General features: G+C 36.9%; 2 protein-coding genes across 2 annotated transcripts; both read left to right on the plus strand.

Annotated features, from left to right (window-relative positions):
• Positions 1-2019: 2019 nt before the first annotated feature.
• On the plus strand, positions 2020-5129 carry LOC113108502 (ELL-associated factor 2-like). The gene is made up of 6 exons (XM_026271676.1): positions 2020-2176; positions 2829-2923; positions 3030-3166; positions 3274-3437; positions 3890-4105; positions 4192-5129. Exons 1-6 carry the CDS (start codon positions 2074-2076, stop codon positions 4239-4241), a joined length of 765 nt encoding a protein of 254 aa, XP_026127461.1. The 5' UTR covers positions 2020-2073; the 3' UTR covers positions 4242-5129.
• A 1421-nt stretch (positions 5130-6550) lies between these two features.
• On the plus strand, positions 6551-15905 carry LOC113108503 (sterol 26-hydroxylase, mitochondrial-like). The gene is made up of 9 exons (XM_026271677.1): positions 6551-7012; positions 7696-7886; positions 10226-10425; positions 11095-11292; positions 13722-13885; positions 14019-14185; positions 14842-14923; positions 15035-15238; positions 15663-15905. Exons 1-9 carry the CDS (start codon positions 6791-6793, stop codon positions 15816-15818), a joined length of 1584 nt encoding a protein of 527 aa, XP_026127462.1. The 5' UTR covers positions 6551-6790; the 3' UTR covers positions 15819-15905.

A 15905-nucleotide genomic window follows, 5' to 3' on the forward strand; every position in this document is an offset into this window, starting at 1 on the left:
TTAGTTTATCTAATCTATAGCTAAATACAATTTTGATGTATAGTAGTCTACACAACACTGAAATAGGCACTAGATTTACTTTTCACTTTAGATCTTATTTATCTCACTACCTTCATTTTTTTTTAATGCCATGTTGCATTATGCACACAACCAAATCATCTTTTTAACCTTGCTTAATTGTAGCAAGGTCTGTGGCAGAAATATATATATAAAAAAATTACAATAATAATAATTATAATAAAAAAAAAAATTGTGTTTCTGAAAAAAATAATAATAATAATTATGATTTTTTTGCATCACTACTAACCTGCAAAAGTTTGAGGCAAAATCGTTCTGATCGAGAACAGCTGTCGGCTCTCATTAAATTTAACTGCAACTTTATTTGTCCAGTAAGCAACTGAGGAAAGAACAGCAATCCTGTAATGCCTCCCCTGATGACCATTACTTAGATAATGCAGTCTGTGTGCGCAGGAGTCCTGATCTCAGCCAATCATTTAATGGAGAACAATCATCCTCTCTCCACCATTTCTGAGTCCACCGTGCCTGTGTGCAACATATGCCAATGCCACTTTATTCTAATAGTTTTCTTTCATTACGAGTTAGGAATTTCTTGAGATTGCATGACCTCTAAGGTGCAAGATCAATGTTATGATGATTACATGATAAAAAGATTTTCAATGTGGTTTTAATCTTTAAAATATATATTTAAAAGAATATGTTGTGCAGTTACAGGTATAATGTCCATTTTCAATATACATACATATATATATATATATATATATATATATATATATATATATATATATATATATATATGATTAGATTTGTTATTGGGATCAAATGCAGAACGTCTATCTAAGAATGTCAGCTGGTCTCCATCTGTAATGGACAAATAATGGCAGATTTCCAGTCATCTTCACCCCATAATTGGTCTTAAGAGTGAAGACAGTCACCCAGCAACCTGCTAATTCCCTCCAATCACATGCGTCTGCTGCCCCCATCTCAGTTTCTATTGACTTTTAATGATAATATGTAGAGATAAGAATTTAGTATTCAGAGATCCTGCACTTCTGTATTTGCTTATGAATGACATCCACAAATAAAGCTGTTGCTTTAATTAGGGTATCCTCCTATGAAGAAATCAAAGCCGAAGCTTAGGAGTAAACTGAAAGACGCTTGCAGGATGGAAAACCTCACTTACAAATAATAAATGAAAACTCGACAGTCCATTCATTTAGTCTGCGCTGTTAATGAACTAAACGCCGTGAATCACATTCATCACAACCGACTCATTCAAATCTAGATACAGGTCCAATGACTGTTTGGTACATGCTCATACTTACAGTCACTGGTTTCCTAGAGAGGACGGCGTGACGGTTTCATCCAAACACGATTCTGCCGGTTACAGGCGGGACACACGTGATGTTTGTGAATGAACCGGCTGGCGACGACCCCCGAGAAAGCTGCCTACTACCCCGTAATCTGTCTGTGTGAATGGAAATCAGAGTAGCCTACACTGTTTTTTCAAAGTACGTAAATGGCATAAAATTGCACGTTTGTGCTACTCTATAGTCAAAATGTGAAATTATTCCGCTGATATGGAAGTATAATTTGTTAAATACGATGTAAAATAATTATTAATTTTATTATTAATTTATTATATGTTAAATTACCAGCTTTGAACATACCTTAAATATATATTTCTGGACTTAAACTACGGGGCAATATTTTTTGTGTTGCTGCTAGTGCTACTGAAAAGCGACTAGAATTTGTTATTTAAAAAGTTCCATTTTCTTAAAGAGCACTAGAGGGCCCCCGTGGGTTGGGGTTAAAAAATGGACACTTCCGTCTGACGTTGCGTCAGCGTTGACTGACAGTGTTCTTAGCCAATTACAGTGGAGAAATGCTCAAATGAAGCGTGACTAACTCCGCAAACACAGCCAATCACAGCGTAGCAAGCGCAAGCAACGGGTCCATACTCCAGAAGTGAGGTGTCTATTTCTGCCGTAGTTGGTATCGAACCAAGCATAAAGTTAAAAACTGTTAACATATGATTACAAAATTGTGACTAGAATGAATGGAACAGCATATTCAAACTTTGACAATCAAGAACACGTGCTCAAACTAGGCGAAACCTTTGAGAAACAACCTAAAAGTGCATTCCACACGGTACGATGTAAGTGTCATCTTTTACATTATCTCTTTATTAGCATATTTATATAAACACATAAAAATAAATTATATTTTGAAAAAAGGGTCTGTTTTTTTACGTTGATACTGAAACCATAAGTTGTTTTCAAACAACGTGCACAGGCATATGAGAAGGCAGCTATGTGCTTTTCCACCTTGCGGTTGTGGATAACGTTAGAAGGGATAGAGCAAAAACCAGAAGCTAACAATAAATTTATTTTTCTACATATTAAATTGTGTTTTATTAACGTCTACACCTACCCCAACCCTAAACCTACCTCTTATAATTCAGCAAAAATAGTAATTGTTGTACAGTGTGAGGAAAAATTACGCCGTATTGATGTGCGCATGCCCAGTAGTTTTTGCTGTATGGCATCTGGTTAACTCATTTTTTAATGTTATTTGGCAATAATAAAAAAAGCATTTGCGCTTATAATGGAATCCTACCCAAACGAAAACCATTTTCTTTACTCTGAAAAGCTGTGGTTTAAAATTAATTCATGAGAAAGTATTGACTTTCCTTCACAATAGGAAACACGCGCCCTCTGTAGGTTCTGCATTGGCACTACACTACTTCTGATGTCAGCAATTGCACACATAGTTATTATGAAATATGAATGTTTTCTTCCTGATCATAGATGATTTCAAACCAGCCTCCATAGACACAACATGTGAGGGCGAGCTGGAAGTGGGCAAAGGAGAGCAAGTTACAGTCACACTACCAAACTTAGAGGTAGGTTCAGTAACCTTACTTCCACAAAAACAACAACAAAAAAAACCTTCTATGTACAGTAACATTGATGATAAATCTGAATCTTCTTTCCCATCAATCTCTACAGGGATCCACGGCACCTGTCACCGTATTTAAAGGTTCCAAAAGGCCTTATATGAAAGAATGTGTTCTCATCGTTAACCATGACACAGGAGAGTATCGTCTGGAGAAACTCAGCAGCAACATTGCAGTCAAGAAGACCAGGTATACTGCTTTTGTGTTCCAAATCATATTGATTTATCATTTATTTCATTTTATACTCCGTTAAAGCATTAAAGTAAACAAATTGTCGTATTTGCATTTCCTTACAGGGCTGAAGGAAGCAGTAAAATTCAGTCACGGCTGGAGCAACAAACCAGCAGGCTGAGTCAGCAGATGAAGACCGGCAGTGGAAACAAGCCTCCATCCAGCACCAAGAGCTCTCCTCCCAAGGAGAAAATGTCTCCATCACCCCCCATGGATGATATTGAGCGAGGTACTATGTCTTGACAGTATCTGGAAACACTGAAATTAGGGTTTTAATCAGTTCAGTCAGTATAATCAGCAAGACACCAGCTTGATTACAGAGCCGTAATCCAAAAGCATGTGTGGAAATGGTAAAACAGACAAAAGTACATTACTGTTCAAAAGTTTAGGGTCAGTATATTTAAAAATAATTTTTATTTTTAAATAAATACTTTTATTTTGCAAGAATATATTAAATTGATCAAATATGACAGTAAAGACTTAAAAAAAAAAACATTAATTCATAAAAGAATCATAAAAAAGTTGATTCTACAAAAATATTAAGCAGCACAACTATTTTTTAACATTGTGGGTGTTTTTTTAAACAATTGAGCAACAAATCAGCATATTAGAATGATTTCTGATGGATCACGAAGACTGCAGTTATGACTGCTGATAATTCAGTTTTGTGTGTTTGTGTAGAGCTGATGGCCGAGGCGCGTGTCATGGATCAGATGAGCAGCGGAGACAGCTCCTCAGATTCCCACAGTTCCTCCTCCTCCAGTAGCGGGGACAGCTCCAGCAGCAGTGACTCCGAGGATGAGGATCGCCCCCCGCATAATGTGGCCCCAGCTCCCCACCAGAGCACCTCTCAAAGCCGTGTGGAGGAAAGCAGCGAGCATTTCATGAACACACTCAGTGAGTTTCAGGGCTTCTGGGTGATCTTGGATGGTCTGCCACTCTGTTTTATGTGTCTAATATACCAATGTTTCGATTTATTTCAGAAAATGATCTCCAGTTGAGTGAGTCTGGGAGTGAAAGTGACGATGACTAACCGCAATGATGTGTGGGACACCTGATGCTGAAAGAGGGTCAGGTGCTCAGGAAGTACATTTACTAGTTAAAACTTTGTGATACCTGAAACCAAATCCCTGTCAACTTCTCAGTTACGACTTCTTCTTTTTTTTCTTTCCCCCAGTTTCTTAGTAATACTTGCATCAGCACAAGCTGTGCCAATGGACACATAGCTGGGGGGGTTTGCTGTATTAGTAAATTAAGAAAAAGTATTTATTTTGTTGAGAATGCTACTGCATAGATGTTAGTTTTATAGGAATGTGCTATAATTACTTATCCAGAGGTTATAGTATTATATCTGTTTGTGAAATAGCTGTTTAGAAAGATCACCATGGTCTTCTTTTCATCTCTATATTTTTTGAGGCTTAACATACTCAAGCACAAGTGATTTAGCAGCATTTTATAAGGAGTCTTAATGAGCCCTAGTGCATTAAGATGCCAAGCTCAATCTCAGATATTTAGCCGACCTGCAATACTTGAATTTGTCTCTTTTGTTGATTCAGAGACATTTGTTCATGACAAACTGTGCCTTGTATATAAGGTGTATTTTGACTATCCATCCCATTCTCTTACATTGAAGTAAACCCATTTATTTTTTATTCCTGCTTGGGTTCCCTAAAATATGATCTCTATTTAGAGGTAGAAGTCTCTGTGTTGTGTATGTCTTACTATCTGCCTCTGGAAGGCCCAAAAGCAACACTCAAACTCTTAAAGGATGTCCTTAGCCAACCTTTCTTGAGCACTAATTGCAAAATATGATGTGCCATTATTATAGCAGGGTTGACTGATGTGGTTAAATGTAGTTCTGTGAGAGGTTTGATCATTAAAATTGTGTGTAGACTAATAAAGATTTGTTTTGTGGTGTTTATTTGTTGATCATTTTATTGTCTCAATATAGCAGCACATCATCATATAGCAGCATCTGAGCTGCAAAGTAAGTATGTTAATTGACCTTCAAGTTATGGCAGAATTAACTTGTTCAAGTCTGACTGAGTATTTGTGAGATAGGAATTATTGCTCTAATTATATTGAAATCTTTTTCAACATTATGCAGTGGTTTATAAGACATGCATCTTTTCTGTCGAGACTAAAGAAACTGTTTGACAAGCATTAGGTTGTTTCTGAAGCAAAGTTACTATGGCCCTGAGCAAGTGTGTATGCAAATTTTGTGTGTGTGTGTGTGTGTGTGTGTGTGTGTACTTGCCTGTAACAGTATCTCTATTGTGCAATGCATGGGGACATGAAGTTGTTGATTTTTAAAGGGTTAGTTCACCCAAAAATCTAAATGATGTCATTAATAACGCACCCTCATGTCGTTCCAAACCTGTGAGACCTCCGTTTATCTTCAGAACACAGTTTAAGATATTTTAGATTTAGTCCGAGAGCTCTAGGTCCCTCCATTGAAACTGTGTGTACGTCTACTGTCCATGTCCAGAAAGGTAAGAAAAACATCATCAAAGTAGTCCATGTGACATCAGAGGGTCAGTTAGAATTTTTTGAAGCATCGAAAATACATTTTGGTCCAAAAATAGCAAATGACTTAAGCTGTTAACTTTTTTTAACATGGCTGACACTCCCTCTGAGTGAAAACCGATGAAACTGGTTCTTGACTCGTGAACGAGTAAATCTTTCGTTCATTATCTGGCTCGGCTCGGTGTTCATCTTCAGTTCTCTCTTCACAGCAGTTCAGTCAGTGTACTATTGTTTGAGTAAATGCATTACTCCGGGATACTCTTTCAGACTAAATCTAAAATATCTTAAACTGTGTTCCGAAGATAAACGGAGGTCTCACGGGTTTGGAATGACATCAGGGTGAGTTAATAATGTCATAATTTAGATTTTTGGGTGAACTAACCCTTTAACACCATTACAAAAAGTAATAATAATAAAAAAAAAAACAGGTAAAATCTTTACACATTTCAGATAATTTAACTTATTTCAAAAGGTCTTTCTGTAGCAACACCGAAAAAGGCCAATGCCTTCAACAGATTCTTTGCCGCATTTAATTGATCAGAAGTGATAGTTAAGTCTTTTACATATTAGCCTATTGTTGCAAAATATATATTTCTATTTCAAACAAATACTATTATTTTGAACATTCTATTCTAAATCTGCATATTGGAACGATCTCGAAAGGATCATGTGACACTGAAGACGTCAAATAAATAAATGCAGCCTTGATGAGCATGAGATACTTTTTTTGATCGGTAGTGTGCATTCACTTAAAATTACTGTAATACGCCTGTAATGTGCTTATTCTTAAATTGTTGATTATTACGATTTTATAGTAGTAATAGTTGTATTTTGGAAGAAACAATGGTTGTCGTGAAAGTAAATGTTTGTTGTGGACATTAAACAGGAACAGGCTACAGTTACCCTCGATAACAAGCGAGTTCACTCAAGTTCATTTGCAGTGTGGCTATATAAGTTCATATGCAGAGGAGCTAAGAGTCGCCCTGCCATTACAAGGAAGCACACTGCTCTAACAGGACTATTGTACAGACTGAACTGTGCACTGCGAGAATAGACATGCTTTTCAATTCAATGCTGAGATCTGCGTTATTTTTATGCAAGCAGGAGTACGGAGGAATAAAATGCCTGACATCGGTATTCTGCACTCGGACGACCAGCACATTAATAACTGGTGGTGATAAACAACAAACCATGGACGACTTGGATGGTCCTAGCTTCCTGACATCATTATACTGGCTCTTTGGGAAAGGTTATTTTCAAACGACACATCAAATGCAGGTAAAGATTCATAAGAAGGTTCAGTTAAGAACACTTTTAATCTCCAAATGATTGTATACATTCCTGCCGGGAAAGTTATGTTTGGTTTTTATATCGTTGATTTATATATATATATATATATATATATATATATATATATATATATATATATATATATGTATATATGTATATATATATATATATATATGTGTATATATATATATATATATATATATATATATATGTATATATCTATAAATATATATAAATATATATAAATATATATATATATATGAAGAGTTCAGATGCAAAAGCCTCTAAATGCAATCTGAAGTTTGCATCTAAACTTTGGATTTTTATCAAGCTCCTGCTTAGGTTGAGTCATTTTACTTTAATGGCAATGTGCAGGTCCTTTGCCAGACTATTAGTGAAATAACTGAACATAAATATAGGAGCCTGATAAAAATCAAAATTTAAGATGAAAATTTTAGATGGCATTTAAAGGCTTTTGCGTCTGAACTCTTCATATATAGATAGATAGATATACATATAGATATAGTGTGTGTGTGTGTGTGTGTGTGTGTGTGTGGTGTGTGTGTGTGTGTGTGTGTGTTTTCTATATTAAACAACACCCTAAAGGGCAGTTAATTATGATGATATGTAACATTAATCTTTATTTATACTCAAATGTGTAATTAATGCAGATAGAGCACAGCAAAATCTACGGCCCCCTTTGGAAGTCCAAATATGGACCACTGGTTGTTGTTAATGTGGCCAATGCAGACCTCATAGAACAGGTTCTACGGCAAGAGGGTCGCCATCCCATCCGTACTGACATGCCCCACTGGAGAGGCTACCGAAAACTCCGGAATCATGCTTATGGACCCCTCACAGAGTGAGTAACACTGGAGACCCCAGTATTATTGGCAAACCATTCCTCTGTTATTTAAATGCATTGATTGCACTCATATTGCGCTGCTGCATAAGTATACAGTCTTGTTCAAAATAATAGCAGTACAATGTGACTAACCAGAATAATCAAGGTTTTTAGTATATTTTTTATTGCTACGTGGCAAACAAGTTACCAGTAGGTTCAGTAGATTGTCAGAAAACAAATGAGACCCAGCATTCATGATATGCACGCTCTTAAGGCTGTGCAATTGGGCAATTAGTTGAAAGGGGTGTGTTCAAAAAAATAGCAGTGTCTACCTTTGACTGTACAAACTCAAAACTATTTTGTACAAACATTTTTTTTTTCTGGGATTTAGCAATCCTGTGAATCACTAAACTAATATTTAGTTGTATGACCACAGTTTTTTAAAACTGCTTGACATCTGTGTGGCATGGAGTCAACCAACTTGTGGCACCTCTCAGCTGTTATTCCACTCCATGATTCTTTAACAACATTCCACAATTCATTCACATTTCTTGGTTTTGCTTCAGAAACAGCATTTTTGATATCACCCCACAAGTTCTCAATTGGATTAAGGTCTGGAGATTGGGCTGGCCACTCCATAACATTAATTTTGTTGGTTTGGAACCAAGACTTTGCCCGTTTACTAGTGTGTTTTGGGTCATTGTCTTGTTGAAACAACCATTTCAAGGGCATGTCCTCTTCAGCATAGGGCAACATGACCTCTTCAAGTATTTTAACATATGCAAACTGATCCATGATCCCTGGTATGCGATAAATAGGCCCAACACCATAGTAGGAGAAACATGCCCATATCATGATGCTTGCACCTCCATGCTTCACTGTCTTCACTGTGTACTGTGGCTTGAATTCAGAGTTTGGGGGTCGTCTCACAAACTGCCTGTGGCCCTTGGACCCAAAAAGAACAATTTTACTCTCATCAGTCCACAAAATGTTCCTCCATTTCTCTTTAGGCCAGTTGATGTGTTCTTTGGCAAATTGTAACCTCTTCTGCACATGCCTTTTTTTTAACAGAGGGACTTTGCGGGGGATTCTTGAAAATAGATTAGCTTCACACAGACGTCTTCTAACTGTCACAGTACTTACAGGTAACTCCAGACTGTCTTTGATCATCCTGGAGGTGATCATTGGCTGAGCCTTTGCCATTCTGGTTATTCTTCTATCCATTTTGATGGTTGTCTTCCGTTTTCTTCCACGTCTCTCTGGTTTTGCTCTCCATTTTAAGGCATTGGAGATCATTTTAGCTGAACAGCCTATCATTTTTTGCACCTCTTTATAGGTTTTCCCCTCTCTAATCAACTTTTTAATCAAAGTACGCTGTTCTTCTGAACAATGTCTTGAACGACCCATTTTCCTCAGCTTTCAAATGCATGTTCAACAAGTGTTGGCTTCATCCTTAAATAGGGGCCACCTGATTCACACCTGTTTCTTCACAAAATTGATGACCTCAGTGATTGAATGCCACACTGCTATTTTTTTGAACACACACCTTTCAACTAATTCAACTAATTGCCCAATTGCACAGCCTTAAGAGCGTGCATATCATGAATGCTTGGTCTCATTTGTTTTCTGAGAATCTACTGAACCTACTGGTAACTTGTTTGCCACGTAGCAATAAAAAAATATATGAAAAACCTTGATTATTCTGGTTAGTCACATTGTACTGCTATTATTTTGAACAATACTGTACATAAAAATGTGCAGATGTTATGAAGCCACAAATGTAGTGCACGTCTGAACATGCATTTAGTAACTAGGAGCTTGCAATTGATTGCTTAGTGTTATGGCCCTATAGGTGTGCCTGTATGTTTCACCCTGTGTCTCTGTTAATCTCTTAGGCTCACTCAGAACAGAAAAAGAAAGTGAGTAATGACTGAAGACACACATTGTGTCCGTTGAATAGTAAACCAAAACCTAATGGAATTTGTATGCTAAACCCATTTTAGTGGGAATGAATAGGGAATTGTTTTTGAGATCTTACAGTGAACAATGAAATTGCATTGAAATCTGTGTGAAGGATGACAACTGAGGCAGACGATAAGATAAATGCAAGTGTTAGTGAGAAAACTGGATTTGAGGAGCCATAACAACCTCCAAACATAAATGAGAAAAACGAGGGCTTACTCATTCAGTGTTCAGAGGTCATCTATAAACTGACCATGAGAGCAATGTTTGGAACATATTTCGAATATAAAATGTCCACTTTTTTTGTTATCAAATTATCATGCAAAGATGTATGAGAAAGTCGTTATGCTGAAAGAAATGACAGAACTCATTATGTATTTATTGTCCTGTTTCAGAATGGGAGCGGAGTGGCAGCGCATTAGAAGCATCCTGAATCCTCGCATGCTAAAGCCCAAACATGTGTCCTCGTACACCAGTGCCATTAATGGTGTGGTGAGTGACTTTATCGAGAAGGTGGCAAAGCTTAGGACAACAAAAGGCAACGACCTTATGGTGTATGATGTGGCAGGAGAACTCTACAAGTTTGCCTTTGAAGGTAGGCTATAACATATTGAGAAATTTCAAGGTCAAGATATTGAATTATGCCATGAATTTTAATGAATCAGGTGAGTACAAAGGGTCAATGCCACACATTCATGCATTAGATAAGAGAGGCCATCCTATAAAGAGCATTGGCCTTGACAAGTTCATAGCTTCAGGTCATCTGCAGTTGACTTTAGTTAAACTAGTCTAATAGATTAGGGTTATAAAAATACATGGAAAGCAATTACGCTCTAATATTTAGAGCCTTAAAGATAAGATTGTGTACTAATATTTTTGCATTATTTTGTTCCTGTGTATTTTTATAATTGCACACACACATACGCTATAATTTATTTATATATACCGTATTTTTCGGACTATAAGTCGCACCTGAGTATAAGTCGCATCAGTCCAAAAAAACATCATGATGAGGAAAAAAACATATATAAGTCGGACTGGACTATAAGTCGCATTTATTTAGAACCAAGAACCAAGAGAAAACATTACCGTCTACAGCTGCGAGAGGGCGCTCTATGTCTTCAGTGTAGACTACAGGAGAACAGAGCAGCATAGAGCGCCCTCTCACAGCTGGAGACGGTAATGTTTTCTCTTGGTTCATTTCTCTTGGTTCATTTCTCTCGGTTCATGTCGAATTAATTTTTTTTTGTCTTTCCTTCATTAGGAATATGCTCAGTGTTGTTTGAAACTCGTATGGGGTGTCTGAATGAAGTGGTTCCTGAAGAAACACAGAAGTTTATCTTCTCTGTTGGGGAAATGTTTCGTCTTTCTCCCATCGTGATCCTGTTCCCTAAATCTCTCTGGCCCTACATGCCTTTTTGGAAGCATTTTGTGGCTGTTTGGGACCATTTGTTCAAAGTTGGTGAGTCTATTACTATTATTTTCATGTTTAATAGATAATGTTTTAAAAATAAAATGTATAAAAAATATATATATATATATTGTTATGAAAAACTTTTTTTCATTGTTGTAATGTTTATTTGCACAAGTTTGGGATTGGTAAGTTTTTTTTTTATGAAGTAAATTAATATTTTTATTCAGCAAAGATACATTATACTGATCAAAAGGGACAGTAAAGTCATTTATAATGTTGCAAAAGATTTCTGTTTCAAATAAATGCTGTTTCTTTTTAACTTTCTATTTATCAAAGAAACCTGAAAAAATAAATTATTGATACTTTCCACAAAAATATTAAGCAGCACAAATATTTCAATATTGATAATATTAGTAAGAAATGTTTCTTGAGCCCTAAATTCAGCTTTCCCAACACAGGAATAAATTACATTTTTTAAATATATTGATTTATTAAATATATGGATATATTAAAATATATATATTTTTAATTAATATTAATAATTATATAAATATATAATCATAATCTAAAATATTATATATATATATATATATATATATATATATATATATATATATATACAGTGCCCTCCACAATTATTGGCACCCCTGTTTAAGATGTGGTCGTGGACTTCTAAAAATTATCCTTTTTTTTTTTAAACAACATAGAACCCAAATGCAAAAAAAGAAAAAATCCAAACTTTTATTTAAGTACATGACTTTGGTGTTAAAAAAAAAAAAAACTTGAAATCATGTGTCCCACAATTATTGGCACCCCTAACAATTCTGCTGAAAATTTAATGGATTTTTTTTATATATATTTTTCTGTAGTTGCTAAAGTTGGTCAGGGTATCTAGGAACTTTTAATTAGTAATTCATGACCTGGGGTATAAATATGACGTGACACAGAGGCCTAATTCTCTTACCCATTTGTCAACATGGCAAAGACAAGAGAACACACCATTCAAGTAAGGCAGATGTGTGTCGACCTTCATAAGTCAGGCAATGGCTACAAGAAAATAGCCACTCGCCTTCACTTGCCCGTATCTACAGTCAGAGGAATCATTAAGAAGTTTAAAACAACTGGAACAGTGACAAACAAGGCTGGAAGAGGTCCCAAGTTTATCTTGCCACAACGCACAGTGAGGAGGATGGTAAGAGAAGTAAAAAAAAATCCTAAGCTGACTGTCACAGAATTGCATCAAAGAGTTGCATTTTGGGGTCACAAAATCTCCTAAACAACCATCAGACACTCTCTACATGCCAACAAGTTGTTTGGGAGGCATGCAAGGAAAAGGCCTTTTCTCACAAACACTCACAAACGTAAACGTCTGGAGTTTGCTAAGCGGCACTGGGACTTCAACTGGGATTGTGTGCTTTGGTCAGATGAGACTAAGATTGAGCTTTTTGGCAACAAACACTATAAGTGGTTCTGGCGAAAAACAAAAGATGAGTAAGCCGAAAAGCACCGCATGCCCACCGTGAAGTATGGTGGAGGATCTGTGATGCTGTGGGGCTGCTTCTCTTCCAAAGGCCCTGGGAACCTTGTTAGGGTGCATGGCATTATGAACGCTTTGAACTACCAGGACATTTTAAATTAAAACCTGATGGCCTCTGCCAGAAAGCTGAAGATGGGCCGTCATTGGGTCTTTCAGCAGGATAATGATCCAAAACATGTGGCAAAATCTACACAAAAATGGTTCAGCAGGCACAAACTCAAGGTCCTTCCATGGCCATCTCAGTCCCCAGACCTCAACCCAATCGAAAACCTGTGGGGCGGGCTAAAGAGGAGAGTGCATAAGAGAGGACCCAGGACACTGAATGATCTAGAAAGATTGTGCAAAGAAGAATGGTCAAAGATCCCTCTCTCTGTGTTCTCCAATCTTGTGAAATGTTATAGGAGGAGATTAAGGGCTGTCTTGTTGGCAAAAGGGGGTTGTACAAAGTATTAACATCAGGGGTGCCAATAATTGTGGGACTCATTTTTTTTTTTTTTCTTAAATGTGTGATTTTTGTTTTACCACCAAAGTAATGTACTTAAATAAAAGGTTGGATTTTTCTCATTTTTTGCATTTGGGTTCTATGTTGTTTAAAAAAAAAAAAGTAGAATTCTTAGAAGTCCACGACCACATCTTAAACAGGGGTGCCAATAATTGTGGAGGGCACTGTATATATATATATATATATATATATATATATATATATATATATTTTTTTTTTTTTTTTTTTTTTTTACTTTTTTTTAAAAATATTATTGATGTTACTGTTTTAACTGTATTTTATATCCAATAAATGCAGTCTGTGAGAATAAGAGACTAAACATTAAAAAATCCCCCAAACATTTGTACAATAGTGTAAAGTGTCTCTAGTCAAACTATACTCAATAGGTCACAGTATGCCAGTCATCTTCAAATATGCAGTTATATTTTTTTTGGACAGCGGACGAACTAGTGCAGAAGAAGATGGCAGAGATTCAGGAAAGGGTGAAACATGGGCAGCCAGTGGAGGGCGAGTATCTCACACACCTCCTGACCAGTGAACAGATGTCCTTCACTGAGGTTTTAGGAAGCATTACTGAGCTTCTGCTGGCAGGAGTCGACACTGTAAGTATCTTCACTCTTTACGGAGGCAATGCATTTCTAATCTTGCCATTTATAACAAATAAGCAATAAATAAGCATCAGTAGTATTTGCAATGTATTTAAGATTTTGCTTTTTTGATACATGCTCATTTTAGACATCAAACACTATTTCCTGGGTGCTTTATCACTTGGCACGAGAGCCAGAGATCCAGCAGAAGCTGTATGAGGAGATTACCAGTGTCTGCCCGGGTGACAAAGTGCCCTGCAGTGAAGACATTAACAGGATGCCATTACTAAAGGCCATCATTAGAGAGACTCTTCGGTATAGTATCTCTCAGTTATACTGTTATAAACGTATTTAAAGGGATAGTTCACCCCATTGCTTAAAATTGATGCTTAAAATGCACTCACCCTCAGGCATTCGAAGATGTAGAGGAGTTTGTTTTTTCTTTAGAACAGGTTTTGGATCATCTGCAATGAATGGGTGCCGTCAGAATGAGAGTCCAAACAGCTGATAAAAACATCACAAGCTCTAGTCAATCAGTGGAGAAATTGAAGAAAGCAGTATTATGATTGAAGGACTCATATTTTAGCTGGAAGCAATGGTTTGAAAATAAAAATGTCTTAACAATGTATTTGCTTATTACAAACATTTCACTTCACATAACATTAATTCATGGGCAGGAGTCAACTTGTGGATTATTGTGATGTTTTTATCAGTTGTTTGGACTCTCATTCTCACGGCACCCATTCACTGCAGACGATCCACTGGTGAGCAAGTGATGCGGTGCTAATTTTTTCGAAATACTGTATGTTCTGATGAAGAAACAAACTCATCTACATTTTGACTGCCTGAGGGCGAGTACATTTTTAGTAAATATACAGTCTTGGGTTAACTGTTTCATGAAAAGCATGTCAAAGTAATGAAAACAGTGTTGTGTTAGCTTGCTAATGACTCCTCCAAACGTGTTTTCTCAGTTTATATCCGGTGGTTCCTGGGAATGCTCGTGTCGTTGCTGAAAGAGAAATAGTGGTGGGTGGCCACCTCTTCCCTAAAAATGTAAGCTGAAGTCTCTAAAAACAAATACAGCTGGAATCTGATGTACATTCAGTTTGGTACCAGTAAATAGATGTCCAAACTGATCAGCGCGGTTTATGCTGTGTTTTCCAGACTCTTTTCCACCTCTGCCACTTTGCAGTGTCCTACGATGAGAAGGTGTTTCCCAATCCATCTGCCTTCCTCCCTCAGCGCTGGATCCGGGGGGAGAAGCAGTTAAACCAGCATCCCTTCGGGTCTGTGCCGTTTGGCTTTGGCATCCGCGCCTGCCTGGGCCGCAGAGTGGCTGAACTAGAGATGTACCTCCTCTTGTCCCGCGTAAGAACACATTTCACAGATGTTTCTGTTATGAAATGAAAAGAAGTTCTTGTACCTCTCAGAGTTTTGCTTCTATAAACTATAGAGTGAGGCTCAGAAGTCTGAGGCCACATTGAAAATCTGGATTCAGGTTCTGATTTTAAATATTTTAATGAGTTTAAATAGTATAAAACCCATGTATGTCAGCTGTGATTTTCCTGACCCAGTTTAGCGGTGTTTGTTTTGGATCCTTGCCTTATCTTCAGTCCTTCACCTTTGGTCTCCTCAACCTCCTCCACTATTACAGAGATAGTCCTGCTTATCAATGAGTAACTAAGATTCATGTATTCAGCATGTTTCCATGTTTCCTTAACTTTAAACTTGAATAAACCGTGCATGTTAAGGTCAATATGACTTAATTTCTTTTTTTTTTTTCTTTTTGCAGTTAATTAAACATTATGAAGTGCATCCAGACCCTTCAGGAAGGACTGTGAAGCCGATCACACGAACTCTGCTGGTCCCGGCCACATCCATTGACCTGCAGTTTATTGACAGGCAAAAGGAGCAAGAGGAGCCCGTCAAAGCAAATGCTTCTGTATAAATAACTGTGCACTTTTCAAAGCAGTTTGCTTTTAGATGATGTCTACTTGACTGTTGCCTTTTTAAAGGCATTTTTATTTAAAATAAC

The sequence above is a fragment of the Carassius auratus genome, chromosome 9, assembly GCF_003368295.1.
Source record: "Carassius auratus strain Wakin chromosome 9, ASM336829v1, whole genome shotgun sequence".
NCBI lineage: Eukaryota > Metazoa > Chordata > Actinopteri > Cypriniformes > Cyprinidae > Carassius > Carassius auratus.